Source organism: Coregonus clupeaformis, unplaced genomic scaffold (assembly GCF_020615455.1).
Source record: "Coregonus clupeaformis isolate EN_2021a unplaced genomic scaffold, ASM2061545v1 scaf1232, whole genome shotgun sequence".
NCBI lineage: Eukaryota > Metazoa > Chordata > Actinopteri > Salmoniformes > Salmonidae > Coregonus > Coregonus clupeaformis.
In genome coordinates, this window is record NW_025534686.1 from 144,758 (window position 1) to 161,321 (window position 16,564).

Here is a 16,564-nt window from a genome sequence, read left to right on the forward strand (position 1 = left end):
CTTCTCTTGGCAAATGCTCTCCAATACATTAAAATGTCAGGGGAAGTCACACACCCCATGTAATGTCTGGATGAAACAGCTGAATGGGAGATAATGAAGCCGGTGTGTGGAGTCCCACAGCGCTAGTGAAAATACAGCATCTCAACAGGTGAAGAGAATATGATCCGTTGGAACATAGGGATGTTCCTAGTTAATTAATATGGTTGCCTACTCTACTTCCTCTTTAGAAATGACGGCTTTTGGATCAGGACCAGCTGATAATGTTTATCTCAGCAAGAACAGATTAGCCAGATCTCCTGCTTCCCCTCTATGAATAATTAATTTCCAACCCTGGAAACATATTTGAGTCAAAAGGGAAGAATCTGTTACGACTGTCACACCCTGGCTCTGGGACTCTATATGTTGAGCCAGGGTGTGTATATTCTATGTGTTGTGTTTCTATGTCGGGATTCTAGTTTTGTATTTCTGTGTTGGCCAGAGTGGTTCCCAATCAGAGGCAACGAGTGTCAGCTGTTGCTGGTTGTCTCTGATTGGGAGCCATATTTATACAGGCTGTTTTCCCACAATAGTTGTGGGATCTTGTTCCAGTTGGTTTGTTCCTTTTGGTCTGTACCGTAGGACTGCACGTATCGTTTGTTGTTTTGTTCGAGGGTTTACTCTCTTTAAATAAATATGTTTGCCTGCAACGCTGCGCCTTGGTCTACTCCGTCTAACGATCGTGACAATGACAAACCCTAACAAATCATTAATATCCACCCATGAATCAAGTCCATGGTTTTATGACATCTCTCACATTCAATATTAATCTGTGTGTGGCATCTGGCATTGAATTATAGATTTTGAAACCCAATCCTGATAATATAATTTGCCTTTCCAGTAAAATGAATAAGATTATACACTGAGTGTAGAAAACATTAGGAACACCTGCTCTTTCCATGACATAGACTGACCAGGTGAATCTAGGTGAAAGCTATGATCCCTTATTGATGTCACTTGTTAAATCCACTTCAATCAATGTAGATGAAGGGGAGGAGACAGGTTAAAGAAGGATTTTTAAGCCTTGATACAAGTGAGACATGGATTGTGTATGTGTGCCATTCAGAGGGTGAATGAGCAAGACAAAATATTTAAGTGCGTTTGAACGGGGTATGGTAGTATGTGCCAGGCACACCGGTTTGAGTGTGTGAAGGGTTTCACGCTCAAAAGTGTCCCCTGTGTATCAAAAATGGTCCACCACCCAAAGGCCATCCAGCCAACTTGACACAACTGTGGGAAGCATCCCTGTGGAATGCCTTCGACACCTTGTAGAGTCCATGCCCCGTGCAACTCAATATTGTTCCTAATGTTTTGTCCACTCAGTGTACAACGATCTGAGGTTCTGAGCATATAGCCTAAGCCTAGACGACATGAATTGCTATAGTGGTGACAAATTTAATCCCAAACTCTCCATTTGAGTAAAAATCTGTGCTTTTAAAATTGCGTTCGGAGTGGACATATCTTCTTAGTTTATGAAAGACCATTGTCATGGTCCTCCAAGAGAAATCTGTTTCCTCAGTAAACCTTTGATTTCCATTCACACAAGGCTGTGCTGGGTCTGGCTCATATCCTCTTTTCCACCGACAGCAAACATCGTGGTAACCCATCACTGACTCTGGGCGGCATCCGCTCTGCTCACAATTGGCAGCAAACACTCTCTTAAAGACACACCAGGGAACATGTGCCTCAAACAGAGCTCTGCTGCTGCTGCTCTGTTTAGTTCTGCCATTAGTCTGATAGCCCTGACATCAAAATGACTGTATCTGACCCAACTCAACATCTGGCCCATGTCAGGTGAACTAATTCGATGCTGAAGGCATTGTTTAAAGCATTTATTAATTATTTAAGCCCTTCAAGTGAACCGTGATCAGACATTGTAGGGTAGGCAAAACCAATATGGCGTAACATTGAGTTGCTTCACGAATCAAACCACATCAGAAGAGTCTTCACCCTAAGGACAGTTGAAGACAGGGAGGAAGGATGTACTTTTACAGTATTAGAATTTGAGCGTATGCCCCAGTCCCTTGTATGGATTGGAGTCATTACTGTACTAAAAGACAAATAGGCAAATTAAAGGCTCAAACTTGGCAGTCATGAATAACATAACTGAGTCAACAAACACCGAAAAAGTATGATTCATGCAAATGAGTGGGAATATTAGCTCATCGAGGAGAGCCAAGAGACATGGTTCATTCTACTTTATTAGCTAATGAGAGTTACTCAAGTGGAATAAACAAACAAAATAATTAACTAGGATGATAAATTATGCACTAGTAATTTTAATATTGGGACTTGACAAGACAATAACAATTTATGAGGCGAAAACGAAATCCAAGTCCTGATCATTTAAATCAGACCTAGCCATCTCTGAAACAACACTTCATCTGCAGTAGAATGTTTCCGTTTCCATCGTTTTAACAAACAAACAGGACACCAGTGGGGAAACACAGGGGAGCTCAATGCTCAGGGGGCACAGGGGAACACAAGGCCCACAGCAGCTTCAGGCAGATCAATTACTCACGTTGTGTTCACACACACACACACTAGTGAAAACACAGACTGTCAGAGCAGGTAAAAACAGACGCTGCATCTGTCTTTTTGCCCATGGCAAACGGGAGAGGGAAATGAAAAATGCATTCGATGTCAGACAGATGAGGCGTATAGTCAACTCAGCAGTAGTCAGCCCCAGATGGAGTGGGACCTTAACAGGGTGAGGAATAATGATGAAGTCAAATGTTTGATGGCATGTTTATGAAATAGCCTACATGAGTCAGTAAAGGTCTATTCTAATGTATGCTACTACATCACAGGGGACATCCTGTCCATATGTCATGTTTTCAGGAGATCGGAGTCCTCAATGTATCCAAATCAGCTTAGAATGACGATGAAAATATGGATCACTAACTACATATAGCCTACCATAGAAATCAAGTCATATTTGCATCAGAGCCATAGAGATCTAGCTAAGCTGTGTACAAATAAAATACAAAAAGAAAAGTCAGTGAGTGAGTGGGCATATAATGAGAATGACACATGTCAAGTAAAAACTGCAATTTACCGCGTCACAATGTGTGATTAGCTTTTTCCTTTCTGTCGAAATAGCTAGCAAGTTCTGTACGTTAGCATTTAATCACTTTGCCAGCAAACATCTATACAAATCAGCTAGCTAGCTACTAGACCAGGGGTTCCCAAACGTTTACTGCACAATACCCTAAATTGACACTAGAATATACAGGACCCAATTTGGAAAAAGTATATCCCCTAACGTTAGTTAATGCTGTGTGTTCATATTCACTCAATTGTAGGTCCTGCTGGCTGTCCAGAGAACTATGAAAGCGCATTCTAATAGTGTAAGCGATATTCGTTTACACTAAAAGGTTGTATTCTATACCCAGTTGAAGAGAAAAAAAGTTATTTTAGATTTAAAAAAGTTCTTAATTTGTTTGATAAGATCACAGATTCTCAGGGGACCCCATTTCAAGTTTGGGAACCACTGTACTAGACCTCTCAGAACTAACAGTGCGTGACTGAAACTGCAGCGATGGGGACTATATTGATGCTAGGTAACTTTTAGTAAACATTACATTCTAGATAGTTGAGAATGTCTTATTTTTAAGAAGAATATCCACCACAGTTACATTCTTATTTCACTTCGGTGGACCTTTCGTAGGCTCTAGCAGGCTCTCTCGATATAGTCCTAGCTGAACCATAACTGTAAAAAAACAAGAGCTGAACAGTCACCCCTCCCAGCTAGGTAACGTTGCTAGCCTAGCTCGCTTGCTACCATTTCCTCAATCCGATTAGCGAGCTAGCGATGAAACACTTTCCTTGCTGTATGAATCAGAATGCCAAAACTTACCTTTAATAGTCCATATACAATTAAACAACAGCAAGAGTTGTATCAAGACCATATCGATTAAATTCATTGTTAGTACATTGACACCGCGAATGCTTTACTGTTTCGATTTGCAGTTCTTAAAGGCGCAGTCCGCGCTCTGTTTATGGCAGTACCTTTACAACCGCCTTTCACCGCTTGTCTCCAACGGCCTGACGTCAGGCGCAGGCAGAGTACTAGTCCCTCCTACCTCACTAGCGCAACAAAACCTGCTTGCTTTTATTTGATAGGGCCCCTTATATTTGTTGAAAACAACAATTCAAGTGCAATAAATTCAACAGTGACAAACCAAGCCACTCTTCAATATCAAGTTAGCCTATGAATTAATATTTTTGATTTATTAGGATCCCCATTAGACAACGCTAATGGCGACAGCTAGTCTTACTGGGGTCCAACATATAACGACAAATACATTACAGACAAAATACTTTACAATTTACATACATTTAAAAACATTAACATGTAGTGTGTGTGTGCATCTATCAGTTACACATACATGTCAGTACATACACACAACAAGTAGGTCATATGGGGGAGAGGCGTTGTGCAGTGAGGGGTTGGTTTATTTGTTTTTTGAAACCAGGTTTGCTGTTCAATTGCGCTATATAAGATGGAATGGAGTTCCATGCACTCATGGCTTTGTATAATACAATATCATGTATTGACAATAATGCATTTGTCTTGGACAGAGTTTTAGAAATATCCCTGTACCCTGATTTAATGGAATATGATTTCAGTACTGAATACAGTACATCACTACAGTAGATTCCACTGTAAAATGTCAATGTAATAATGAATTGGGGGGAAACATTTTCTAAAATTCAAGGAACAATCAATATCGAGGTGTGTGGCCCCACATCCATTTGCACTGCTCAGAGACAGCTATTTGTGTTGAATTAGTGAATTTGTTGAATGTGCCTGCATAACATGTCCTGGCTACCTACACCTGCCCTGCACTTGCTTGTTCTCTGCACTTGTCTCTGCACTGATCGTCTTTGTTGAGATTCCCTAAAAACACACCACTTCGATACAGCTACGACCTGAGGTGTGTAGCTTCTGCCACTGTGTGGCTAACAAAATACACTACACTGACTGTATTGGAAACCTCAAAACAACTTGGCTGTCTGCTGCTGCTACCAGATTCAAGGTGATGAAGACCCACGCGCCTCTTCCTTCTCTGTGCACGCACGCACGCACGCACACACACACACACATTATTTTTTACTTTAGTTTATTTGGTTAGTCTTTTTTTGAACTGCAGTGTTGGTTAAGGGCTTGTAAGTAAGCATTTCACGGTAAGGTCTACACCTGTTGTATTCGGCGCATGTGACAAATACAATTTGATTTGATTTGACACACACACATAGTATAATTACAAGGCAACAGTAAACATGTCGTCCCCACGAATGATGCCGCCCCCTACATTGGGCCAATCAGTGTAATTTTGTAAATGCCAGATCTCTATGGCAAGACGCATCATTCACACAAGTTTTGTCAAAATCGGGCCAGTGCTGTCTGAGATATAGCATGTGACGAACATATGAATGTACAGATGGAGACAGATCCACAGTCCCTTCTGTGATTTCATCGTGGGGGACAATAAAATACACAAAAATTGAGCTAGATACAGGGAGTAGCAGTACCAGATTAATATGCAGGGGTATAAGGTGTTTGAGGTATATATGTACATGTAGGCAGGGTAAAGTGACTGGGCATCAGGATAGATAAGAGTAAAAAAAGGAAACAATAAACATGTAATCCTCCACGAATAATGCAGCACCCCCCTTGGACCAATCAATGTAATATTGTAAATGACGGATCTACATGGCAAGACGCATCATTCACCTAAGTTTCGTAAAAATCGGGCCAGTGATGTCTGAGATATCGCGTGTGACTAACGTGCGTACAGTTGATTACTATAGCGCCCCCCTTGAGCCAATCAGTGGAATTTTGTAAATGCTGGATCTCTATGGCAATATGCATCATTAACCCAAGTTTCATCCAAATCGGGCTAGTGGTGTCTGAGATATCATGTGGGATAGCTAGACTCATATCCCTGAGCATGTGTGCCAAATTTCAGCACTCTGAGTCAAACAGATGAAGAGATAAACATGTGCCCATTATAGTGCCACCGTGTAGTCGATATGAATGTTCTTGCATATGTTGAGTCTTGACAGTGTTTGCAACATTACATTTACATTTACGTCATTTAGCAGACGCTCTTATCCAGAGCGACTTACAAATTGGTGCATTCACCTTATAGCCAGTGGGATAACCACTTTACAATGTTTTTTTTGTTTTTGTTTATTTGTTGTTTTTTTTTGGGGGGTAAAGGGGGGGTAGAAGGATTACTTTATCCTATCCCAGGTATTCCTTAAAGAGGTGGGGTTTCAAATGTCTCCGGAAGGTGGTGAGTGACTCCGCTGTCCTGGCGTCGTGAGGGAGCTTGTTCCACCATTGGGGTGCCAGAGCAGCGAACAGTGGTGTGCTCCAAAATGTGTTACAATATGAATATCCTTGACTGATGTATATGTGTTTATGTGCCAGACCACGCCCATGTGAATGTTTATTGGTCAATAGTGACCATGTTGTTTTAAGTACTAGTCTGGAAAATATTGCATTGAGAGACTTTTGTCCATAGATGCCACATATCAAGTTTCGTGCAGATCGGTCATTTGGTGTCAGAAGAGTAGCAAGTGTTTTTCACAAAATTCTAAATGGCGGAAAATCCATCATGGCAGACCTTATGGGTCCCTGATGCAGATTTGTTCCTTGTGAGGAGAGGGGCTTATGTACCGAATTTCATGACTTTAGGTCAAACGGGGTAAGGGGCGTGACCTTTCAAAATGTGCATTTTCAATCTCTTGTTATAGCACCACCATCTGGCCAATCAGTGTAATTTTGTAAATACCGGTTCTCTATTGCAAGACGTTATTCAACCAAATTTCGTCAAAATCGGCCCAGTGCTTTCTGAAAATCGCGTGACTAAAGTTTGAATTAACATATAAAGGAAAGGTTGGAGACAGATCCATAGCCCCTCCCCGATTTCATCGTGGGGGACAATGAATATGAATGTAAAAATGACAGGAAACCATGACGAGAAAGCATGTGCAATTTGTTGCAAACGGAATAAAAGTTTACACAGCACACCCAAATTATGAAAAACAGAGCACTCAAGTCTGCTGTTATTCTCTACTGCCTCTCCTTGGCCTGAAGAGGCATTTCTTCCAGAACTCTGTGGGCTCTTCTCCAGTGACGTCACTGGCAGAGATGTCATGGCGTCTGTGGGGCTGAAGCTGGAGCTGCAATTAAGCTAGCTAAAAGCTGTCGACAGTGTGTAAATCGAAATGGAGAAAAATGCAAATCTGCATCGAGATGTTGGAGGAAGTACTCTATGTGCTACTATTGCAGGAGAAATGGGCGATATTAAAACAGTTGGCGGAATGAAGGGAGTGACCGATACGTGCAAGAATAGTGAGCATTCTCTCAGTACTTTGGTTAGTTGTACTACTAGCTCCAGTAGTGCTCCTAGCACTGCTAGTAATGCTATCTCCAGTGTTGAGAAATTAAATATGCCAGAAATGTTTCTCCCGGTGCAAGAGAAGAACATTCAATCGAGTGGTTGGTCGGAGACATTGTCCTCTGGATCTGGAGATCATTTGAGTAACGGGATGGGAAATGGCTCGCAGCTGGCTACAGGAAATAGCGAGGGTGCCACCTCAAAGTTAGTAAACAACAAAACGGATGGCGAGCCCTCCTCGATGGGGGAATCGGGGGCAAGGATTACAGATGATCAAGCTGAGGTTTCTGTTTGTGCGTCAGTTGAACCAGTGAAGCTGGCAAAACCGACACACCTATGTCCGGACAAAACAAATACGGGAAACGTCAAATGTGGAGTTGCGATTGACAATACCATATGCGAGGGTTTGCCGAGTGGGGAGTGACCCGTGCATCGCGGCAGAATCTAGGAGCATCGACTCACTTGAGTCCTTCTCAAACCTCAACTCCTGTCCCAGTTTCGATCTCAACAGTGACGGGTTGGAGGACAGGGGGCTGGCCCTAACACTACAGAGCGAGTATGGGGCTGATGGAACTAAGATCCCGTGCACCAAGGACCGGGGCGCTGGCCAGTCCATATACCACATCAAGTGGATCAAGTGGAAGGAGGAAAACACACCTATCATTACCCAGAACGAGAACGGCCCATGCCCATTGCTGGCAATTATGAATGTCCTATTGCTGGCATGGAAGGTAAATTACTGACCTCATGACCGGACCTCTGAGACAAGTTTACATTTGGAACATTTCCAAATCTATTATTTGTCAATACTATATTACTAATAGAGGTCATTCTGAAGCTGGTCATCATAACTAAACTAAATAAATCTGTTGTATTATCAGTTTAAAATCAAAATTGAATGATCAGTAGTAAAATAAGCTATTGTCACCTGACAGAATATAGAATGCCATGAAAAGTTAAAGATTCATAAAGAATCTTCCTTCATTTGGGCAGAATTGAAGTTAAAGTTGAAATTGTACCACTCATATGCACTCATCTTTATTTTCTCTTAATACTCAATTACAGTCATTTTATGATGGAGCTTGTTGACATAAGTCACATTGACCAATTATACCATAGACCCAATTGTATATATTTTCCCTGTGCTGTGGCCTTGGCAGCTCAGTCCCTCTCTTATAAGTAGTCTCTGACAGCGTCCAATTGAGTCCTGTTTAAGCCTCTGGTTTAATTTACATCATAAAGATAACGTTTAATTACTGTCAGTGACGGTTGGTTGGTTGGCAGGCAGTGGAGATTCTGATTCGGTATGTGGCTTCACAACTTAAACTGCAGCTCTGTGTCTGTGGTGTCTGAAACCTTCCCTAAAACGTCACTACCTACTGTGAAAATGGGTGCCATGAAAGTGACTGTAAACAGAATTCTTTGCTTCAAACGCCTGTCTGTGTGCTGACAGTCGTACAACTGCTGACAGTACACTTCTGGTGACTTTAAACACAGCTTTCCACTTCCCAGGTGTGGGTGTATTTACTGTGAACCATAATCATGGGGGAGGGAGATGCCTGTCAGCCAGGTTCTATTGTCCTGGCTAACTTTAGTCATATTGCTTGGTTTGTTAAATAATGTATGTGGTTCCATTACAGGTGAAGATGCCACCAATGATGGAGATCATAACTGCTGAACAGTTGATGGAATATCTTGGTGAGTATACGTGAGAATCTGTCTACGAAACCAAAGACCGAATGTCATATAAATCAGTGACCTGTGCTTTAGTTGCCCTCCTGGAGGGTGAAGTGTACAGTTTATGACCTGTATTTTAAGCATGGTAAAAATACAAGCCACCTTGACAGTGCTCAAAGGGATGGAGAATACTGTATTTTTCTTTGGTTTTGTACCTACCGAGAAGGTCCATGTCACAAATTGCTAGTCTGGTTGTAAATTTAGTACACCAGTGCAGTGGAGCATTGAGCTGTAGTAGAAACTAGCCTGGGAAGTGCAATGTGACCTTAATGACAGAGTACTGGAGGGCTGTAATTATGTCCCACTGCCTGGGAAGGCATTACTGTATGAATAATCACAGGACCTGCCTCACTGCCTGCCTGGCCCCTCAGTCTTATTTTACTAATTTACTCGCCTCCCTTCAGTAGACTGTGGATTTGCTGCCTCTCCTAGCTTTAGGATAAATTACTATATAATATGGATTTCATATAATTTAAGCTATGGCACACAGTAATTGCATAGCTGCTGTGAAATCACCCATATACCAATATTACCTGAGTTGTCGTTCTACATCCCAGATAAACTAAACCTCCACTTGATTTTTAGCCAGTGAATACAATGGGTGCGTTTGTAAATTCACTCTAGTGTCAGAGTGCGCTCTGGGCCATTTGTAAATTCAGAGCGTTGTCAGATTGGACGCTCTGGCCGTGGAGTAGGGTTGAACCGAGCGTTCTGAGCTCAGAACAGCAGTCAAGCACCCAAGCTAACTGGCTAAAGTTGGCTAGCTTGCTAGCTACTTCCAGACACAAAAAGAGAGCACCTCTCTCTGAACATTTTACTTGCCCTAGCAGAGTTGGTTAGAGTGTTTCATGATATCAGGAGGGTTAGTGACTTCATCCGGGTTACTGTCAACAATTTAATAAAATGTTTTAGCCAATGTTTACTTACACCTGTCATAACAACCGAGTTTAGGGTGTTCGTAAATTCCTATATTATTCTGCGCTCTGACACTCAAACTTGCTCTGAAATCGGAGTAGATTGCCAGGTTGAATTTACTAACGCACCCAATAAATGAATTGGATTTACAGTATTTTGGAAGATACTGTAATAAATTCAATACTCTACCTGGGTCATTTTACACATACTGGTCCTCACCTAGCTGCTAGACCTGCCCTCAGAAGAGTGCATATGTACTTGTATACCCGTTAGTGATACACCTGCAGTCCCCACAGATAGGGTGGGTGGGTGGGTTTAGGGTCATAAAATGTTGTATGGATGAAGGGCGGGCAGGTTGGATAAAGAGAAACGATGCATAAAAAATCCATAAATGTATAGTTCTTGTGCAATTCATATCTATAGACTACATTTAGGTTTTTCTTTCATTCTTTTTATCTGGCGTTAGTGTGTAGCCTAAGCTTTGGGGCCTAACTGTAGCCCCTAAATACACGCCAATTGCCAAATGCATTTGGGAACTTGGGCAGAAAAAGTTAAGATCGATCCATTGAGGCAAAAAGGACAATGTCAGAGTTTAATTCAATAATAATTTAGAAAAGCTGCGAAATGGAGAGTTGATGTTTGGGGAAAATGTAGTGAAGTGGTAAAAGAGGATGATAGCAGTTCTGGCTATGTGATGTGTGATGATTGTGAGGCACTATACAAATTCGACAGTCACAAGACGGGGACTTCAAAATGGCACATCAAGGGAACTGTACTGTTCAGATTGGTTAAATGGAATAGTAGCCTAACTGAAATCTGGACACTGACTGTAGGTCTATAACCTCTCACATTGCCTAATATAATATTAACTCCTGCAGAATTAAGCATTTCTTGCAGTAAAATGATACACCAAATATACATTTTGAAACGGGTACATGAGTGGAGAAATATGATTTCTTTCTTTCAGCATCTTGAGAGAATGAATGCGTGGTTAGGGCCCGTCTATAAAGGTGGCGGTGCTCTTTATCAGCATCATAAAAGTGTCAAATAGGACAAATGTAAGCCACCACCCAATTATCTTTATTATTATTTGAACCACATAAAATATGCATCCAAGCTGGACTGAGATCTTATCAAAAACATGTTGAGTCGTTTTAACAGCTTTTTCCTTAACCGGTGAAACTGATGTCATTTGGACATGTTTTTTAAAGTTATTACATTTTCTCCTTGGTCCCGAAACGTATTTGCTGTGTGAGAGAAGCAGAGATGAAAGAGAACACATTTGAACAATGTCAACTATACTGAACAAAAATATAAACGCAACATGCGACAATTTCAACAATTTTACTGAGTTACAGTTCATGTAAGGAAATCAGTCAATTGAAATGAATTCATTAGGCCCTAATCTATGGATTTCACATGACTGGGCAGGGGCGCAGCATTGGGAGGGCATAGGCCAACCCACTTGGGCGCAAAGCCAGGCCCAGCCAATCAGAATGAGTTTTTCCCCACAAAAGGGCTTTATTACAGACAGAAATACTCATCAGTTTCATCAGCTGTCCGGGTGGCTGGTCTCAGACGATCCCGCAGGTGAAGAAGCCGGATGTGGAGGTCCTGGGCTGGCGTGTTTACACATGGTCTGCGGTTGTGAGGCCGGTTGGACGTACTGCCAAATTCTCTAAAACAATGTTGGAAGCGGCTTATGGTAGAGAAAATGTACACTAAATGCTCTGGCAACAACTCTAGTGGACATCCCTGCAGTCAGCATGCCAATTGCACGCTCCCTCAAAACTTGAGACATCTGTGGCATTGTGTTGTGTGACAAAACTGCACATTTTAGAGAGGCCTTTTATTGTCCCCAGCATAAGGTGTACCAGTGTAATGATCATGCTGTTTAATCAGCTTCTTGATATGCCACACCTGTCAGGTGGATGGATTATCTTGGCAAAGGAGAAATTCTCACTAACACTAAATTTGAGGGAAATAAGCTTTTTGTGCGTATGGAACATTTCTGGGATCTTTTATTTCAGCTCATGAAACATGGGACCAACACCTTACATATTTTTGTTCAGTATAGATTGAAGCATTCATTCTATCGATTTATAACATTATTCTGGTGAGCAAGGGTTGATTTAGTCTTCTAGGGCAACAAGTAATTACAGAAGAGAAGCTGCCTGTATCTAATTATAGACAAGTTGACAAACAGCCTACCAAAATGTCGCAAATTATAAGCAGAAACATAGGCATATCTAAAAAATGCCTGTCAAAAAATCTTCCATCTTAGACTGTACAACGTATTTTCTATATTTGTGGGTTAGGGTCGGGTGCGGGCCTCACATTTTCATCAGCGGTTGCGGATGGGAATATTAGCAATTGCGGGCGGATGAAGAAACAGCTCACCCGCGCATCGCTAATACCCATGTCTGTGGACCAAGCCCCTGCTAACGTCAGGGAAACAGGAGCTGTGTTCTTTCTCCATGCGTGGGACGCTGACACCACTGCCTCCCTCCATAGCTGGGTGCTGTTATGATGTAGAACCAGGGGTGTCCTGTTACTAAAGGCATTCTCATCCAAGCTATAGAGAAAAAAAATCCCTGTCACTATAGCCAAGTCCTCTTTTCATGGCAGTGGTCAGTTTGGCTTCAATTTTACAAGCTCTAATTCTTTGACTGGCGCTATGACTAGTGTCCAGTTTTGAGTGTGTTCTAGCTAAATGCATCATATAAAGACTGTTAGGCGTCAATAACAACTCTAACTATAAGGGAAATGGAGCCACCAGCTGCTGAGTTCTGAGAGAGGCCAAAAGTCCTGAAATGTATCCACATTAGTCATGCCATGGGAGTTGTTTACTTTCATATGGTCATTTGGGGCTTCAGTATAGAGGTCAGTTTTTACCAAAAGACTCCTGACTGTTTGTGCTACATTGTCCTACATTCTGCATGTGATTAGCAGATTCAACTGGTTTTGATTTAATCTGTATTAATCATTATGGGCCAAGACACAGACTGTCGTTAATTTATGGCTAAGGATATTTCTCACCATGGTTTAATTACAGTTTACTCTGTAGTGCTTAATTGGGGGACAGATTAGTTAGTTAGCTACCAAGATAGAATATAAACAGCAAAATGTGATTGGGAAACAGAGGGATGATTCTTCATTGTCAGGAAATATAACTCAAATGTTGACTTAACTTCTCATGAATGTGTTTTGTACCAGGGGTAATAATGATTATATGCAATAACGTTGTTACCTTTTGGTTAGATGTTACATTTCTTGGATGCATTGGCTACGAAAATGTAATTTAGAATTAGTCATTGTGTCTGTTATTGAACTCTGTTAATGGAATGGCCTAATGTTTCCTCCCCACAGAATCTGCCTTTGTGAGTCCATAGCACTTGGTATCCATTACTGATCAATTATAATTGAATTGCATGCATTAGTTTGGTTCATTTTGCTGGAAGAAAAAGCATCATCTACCGTGTGTGCATTTCATTGTCAGACTACACTCTGACCAGGCAAATCTAATTTGACCTTCCCCAAATACTTTTTTATAAGAGAGGAGGAAAGCAAGAAACTGTAAACTGTACCCTGCTGGTCAACTGACATGAAACCCTAAGAGAGGAGACCATTCAGACTGACCCAAAGCATTAGCAAATTGAGAGAAACATAGTTGCCATCTTTAGATATTCTCTTAGAGGTAGCCTAATGTGTGGATCTGATGGAACACAGAACTCACTCCAACCTCATAGCTATATGTTCAACACCAGTAAGAAGCCACAGAGAGGCCTTACCCCCTCTTCCAACCACTCAGGGCCCTCTCCCCCACTGTGCCCCAGATGGAGTCCCCTGATTGCTCCCTCTGCAGCTCTGCACCTTGCTTATCTGCTCCTACAGATGCCCATGGTTGATTCCAAGTTCTCAGTGTAAAAACATTCCCTGTCTCTTTCGAGCAACCTGACTCACAGTGAGCACTTACATTTACATTTTAGTCACTTCAACCCTTCTGCAAATCACAGGTGACAAGCTTTCCGACTGTCATGTTAGATTTCCTCTGAGGAATGCTCATGGTTGTAGCCATCCCACTTCTGTACATTGCTGACCTTTAACTGCATTATTCAGGCTATGTATGTGCGTATCAACCCAGATATGCCTGTGAGCGTCTCTGCTCTTCTTTCACAAGAGTGCCCATAAATTGCAGCTCTGTGTTTGTGGCGACGGCTTTGTCTTTACTCCAGCTAGTGTCTGATGGCTCATAATGAATGATTTGGGCCCTGGTCAAACCATTAATCGTGTGTAATGTCCAGGAACAGGCAGATAGGCCTGTCTCCTAGCCTCACTACGCACAGTTATTGTTTCATGCCCAGCCAAAAAACAATGGCTTGTGAGAAAGAGCTGCTCACAAAGAGCCCCATTTAACGTGGGCTGATTCAGACGCTTTATTAATAACTACTGTGAGGCCCATAAGGGCAGAAGTGGAGGAGATGTATGTTGTATTAAAGAGGCTGCTGGTCGATGTTGGGATTTAGTACTCCGTGGGGCATGCCAGTGAATCAGCAGCAGCAGTAGAGGCCCAGGGAGGGCACAGTCTACAGTCAGCTGGCAGGGAACAGGGGGCAGGCGGAGGGAGGGAGATAGGGGGGTATGGCCGGGGGTTTCCCTGGGCATAGAAATGTCAGAGTCAGTTGACTGGCCTCAGCTGGGTGCATTCTTGGCCTGGGCTGAGGAAGCCTGTGTCTGAGGAGAAGATATGGAGATGAAATCAGAGTAGCTCCCCGGCTCTCAAACACACTGACCACTGGCTCACTTTGCTAAAGTAAGAAAGCAATCGTTGGATTATGAGAAAAGGTAGGCCTATTTTTGTTTTTCAGATATAAAAGTCTCACAGAATCGTTATCTTGTAACATCAAATATCTCGCAATTGGGTATGTTTTCGACAGTGAGAGACTGTGCCGCTGTGTGTTGCTCAGAGAGGGGAGGGTGGAGTTGGGTGCAATGTTAATGGGTGGATGACAGGTGCACTGTGATTAGCACCACAGGGCTCTCACTCTCTGTGGTGGTTGACTGACTTTGCAAGGCTCTCCCTGCCTGCCCCATTGGCTGCTCTTCCTAGGTCCTACACTAAGCCCTCAACACCTCTCTAGCGGCTCCCCACTGGCCGGGGCTCGACTAACCCTGCATGCCTGGCCGAGCCCTTCTTGGAAAAATAGCTGGCCAGCGCTTAACACTCCACACCCCGCTTCTCACTGAGGATTAGACACTTCTTATGGAATCAGAACGCAGTCGATAATATCTCCTCTTTACATGTGATTGACGTAAGCAGACGGTCCGTAAGCTTTGTGATGTCAGTGGTGAGAGGGCAGGGCACTACCCTGATGATATTTTCACAGCTCCCCTGTGTGTCTGTGGCTGCTTTAATTAGCCTGTATCCCCAGGACCTCTGATGTTGCTTCCTCCTCTCTCTCTCTCTCTCTCTCTCCCCTGCAGGAGACTACATCCTCGATGCCAAGCCGAAAGAGATCTCTGAAGCCCAGCGGCTAAACTATGAGCAGGTAAGGACTGTTGTTGCCTAAACACAATCAATAAGGGCAGTTATTCACTGTTCTGCCGGTCCGTCTCTCTTTGTGTCTGTCTGTGGCTCATGTTGGAGAATCAGACGGGCATGCAGGATGAGCGAGGAGGCTGGGAGGGAGAGGCAGGCAGGCTAGACTGTTGAGTACCCCTCCTCTCCCTCTTAGATCTCTGATGGCAGAGCAGCAGCCAAAAAGCAAAAGCAGCACCACACCACGCCAGGGGGGCTCACTTGTTCTCACTTCTACACCTAAAATATCCCTGCCTGCCGTTTAGTGACTGCAGTTCCTGTCCTCTTCTATTCTAATAGGCAACGATGCAGTGTTAAGATGATGACTATTTAAACGGTCATGTGCATCTGCGTCAGTGCATTTGCACAACATTTGCATTGGGAATGAATCTCCAGAAAGACCAATGAATGTATATTTATGTAAGATGAAAATAAGCAGCGTGATGATTAGGGTTATGTGTCAGGGAAAAAACAGCCCACTGCCCTGGAGCTGCGTTTAGCCCCTATATAGGTTACATAAGCCGCGTCTTGCCAGGCCCACGGCACAGCACGGGTCATGAGGGGCAGATCGTGTCTCTTCACATCGCTGTGGGAGGGTGCTCAGGGATGCACGGCTGTTCAGATCGAGGCCAGCGCTGGGGCTCTGAGTGGCTGACATGGCCTGGCAGGGATGGCTTTCCCATTCCCACTCCCATCCACACTCCATCCCTAACCCTGCTGCCTGCCTGGAATGTGGGAGGGGCACGGCCTCTCTTCCTCTCCTCCTCCTCTCTACTCGGCTGTGGCAAAGAACCAGCACATCTGTGAATGTTATTCTCTTCACGGATTTCATCGTTCGGGGAGGAGAGAAGTAATGTGTGTGTGTGTACATACCAGAGTCTGG

The 16,564-nt window shown here is 43.0% G+C and overlaps 1 protein-coding gene and 1 pseudogene across 1 annotated transcript in view; one reads left to right on the forward strand and one right to left on the reverse strand.

The window, feature by feature from the left end:
• Nucleotides 1–4,059, reverse strand: part of LOC121558909 (disintegrin and metalloproteinase domain-containing protein 10) — an 85,352-nt gene extending 81,293 nt beyond the window's left edge. The window contains exon 1 of the mRNA XM_041872251.2: nucleotides 3,896–4,059. Within this exon, the coding sequence (XP_041728185.2) occupies nucleotides 3,896–3,962 (67 nt within the window). The 5' untranslated portion in view covers nucleotides 3,963–4,059. The remainder of the gene's footprint in view (nucleotides 1–3,895) is intronic.
• Nucleotides 4,060–7,201: 3,142 nt separating this feature from the next.
• On the forward strand, nucleotides 7,202–15,652 carry LOC123486467 (annotated as a pseudogene).
• Nucleotides 15,653–16,564: the final 912 nt, after the last annotated feature.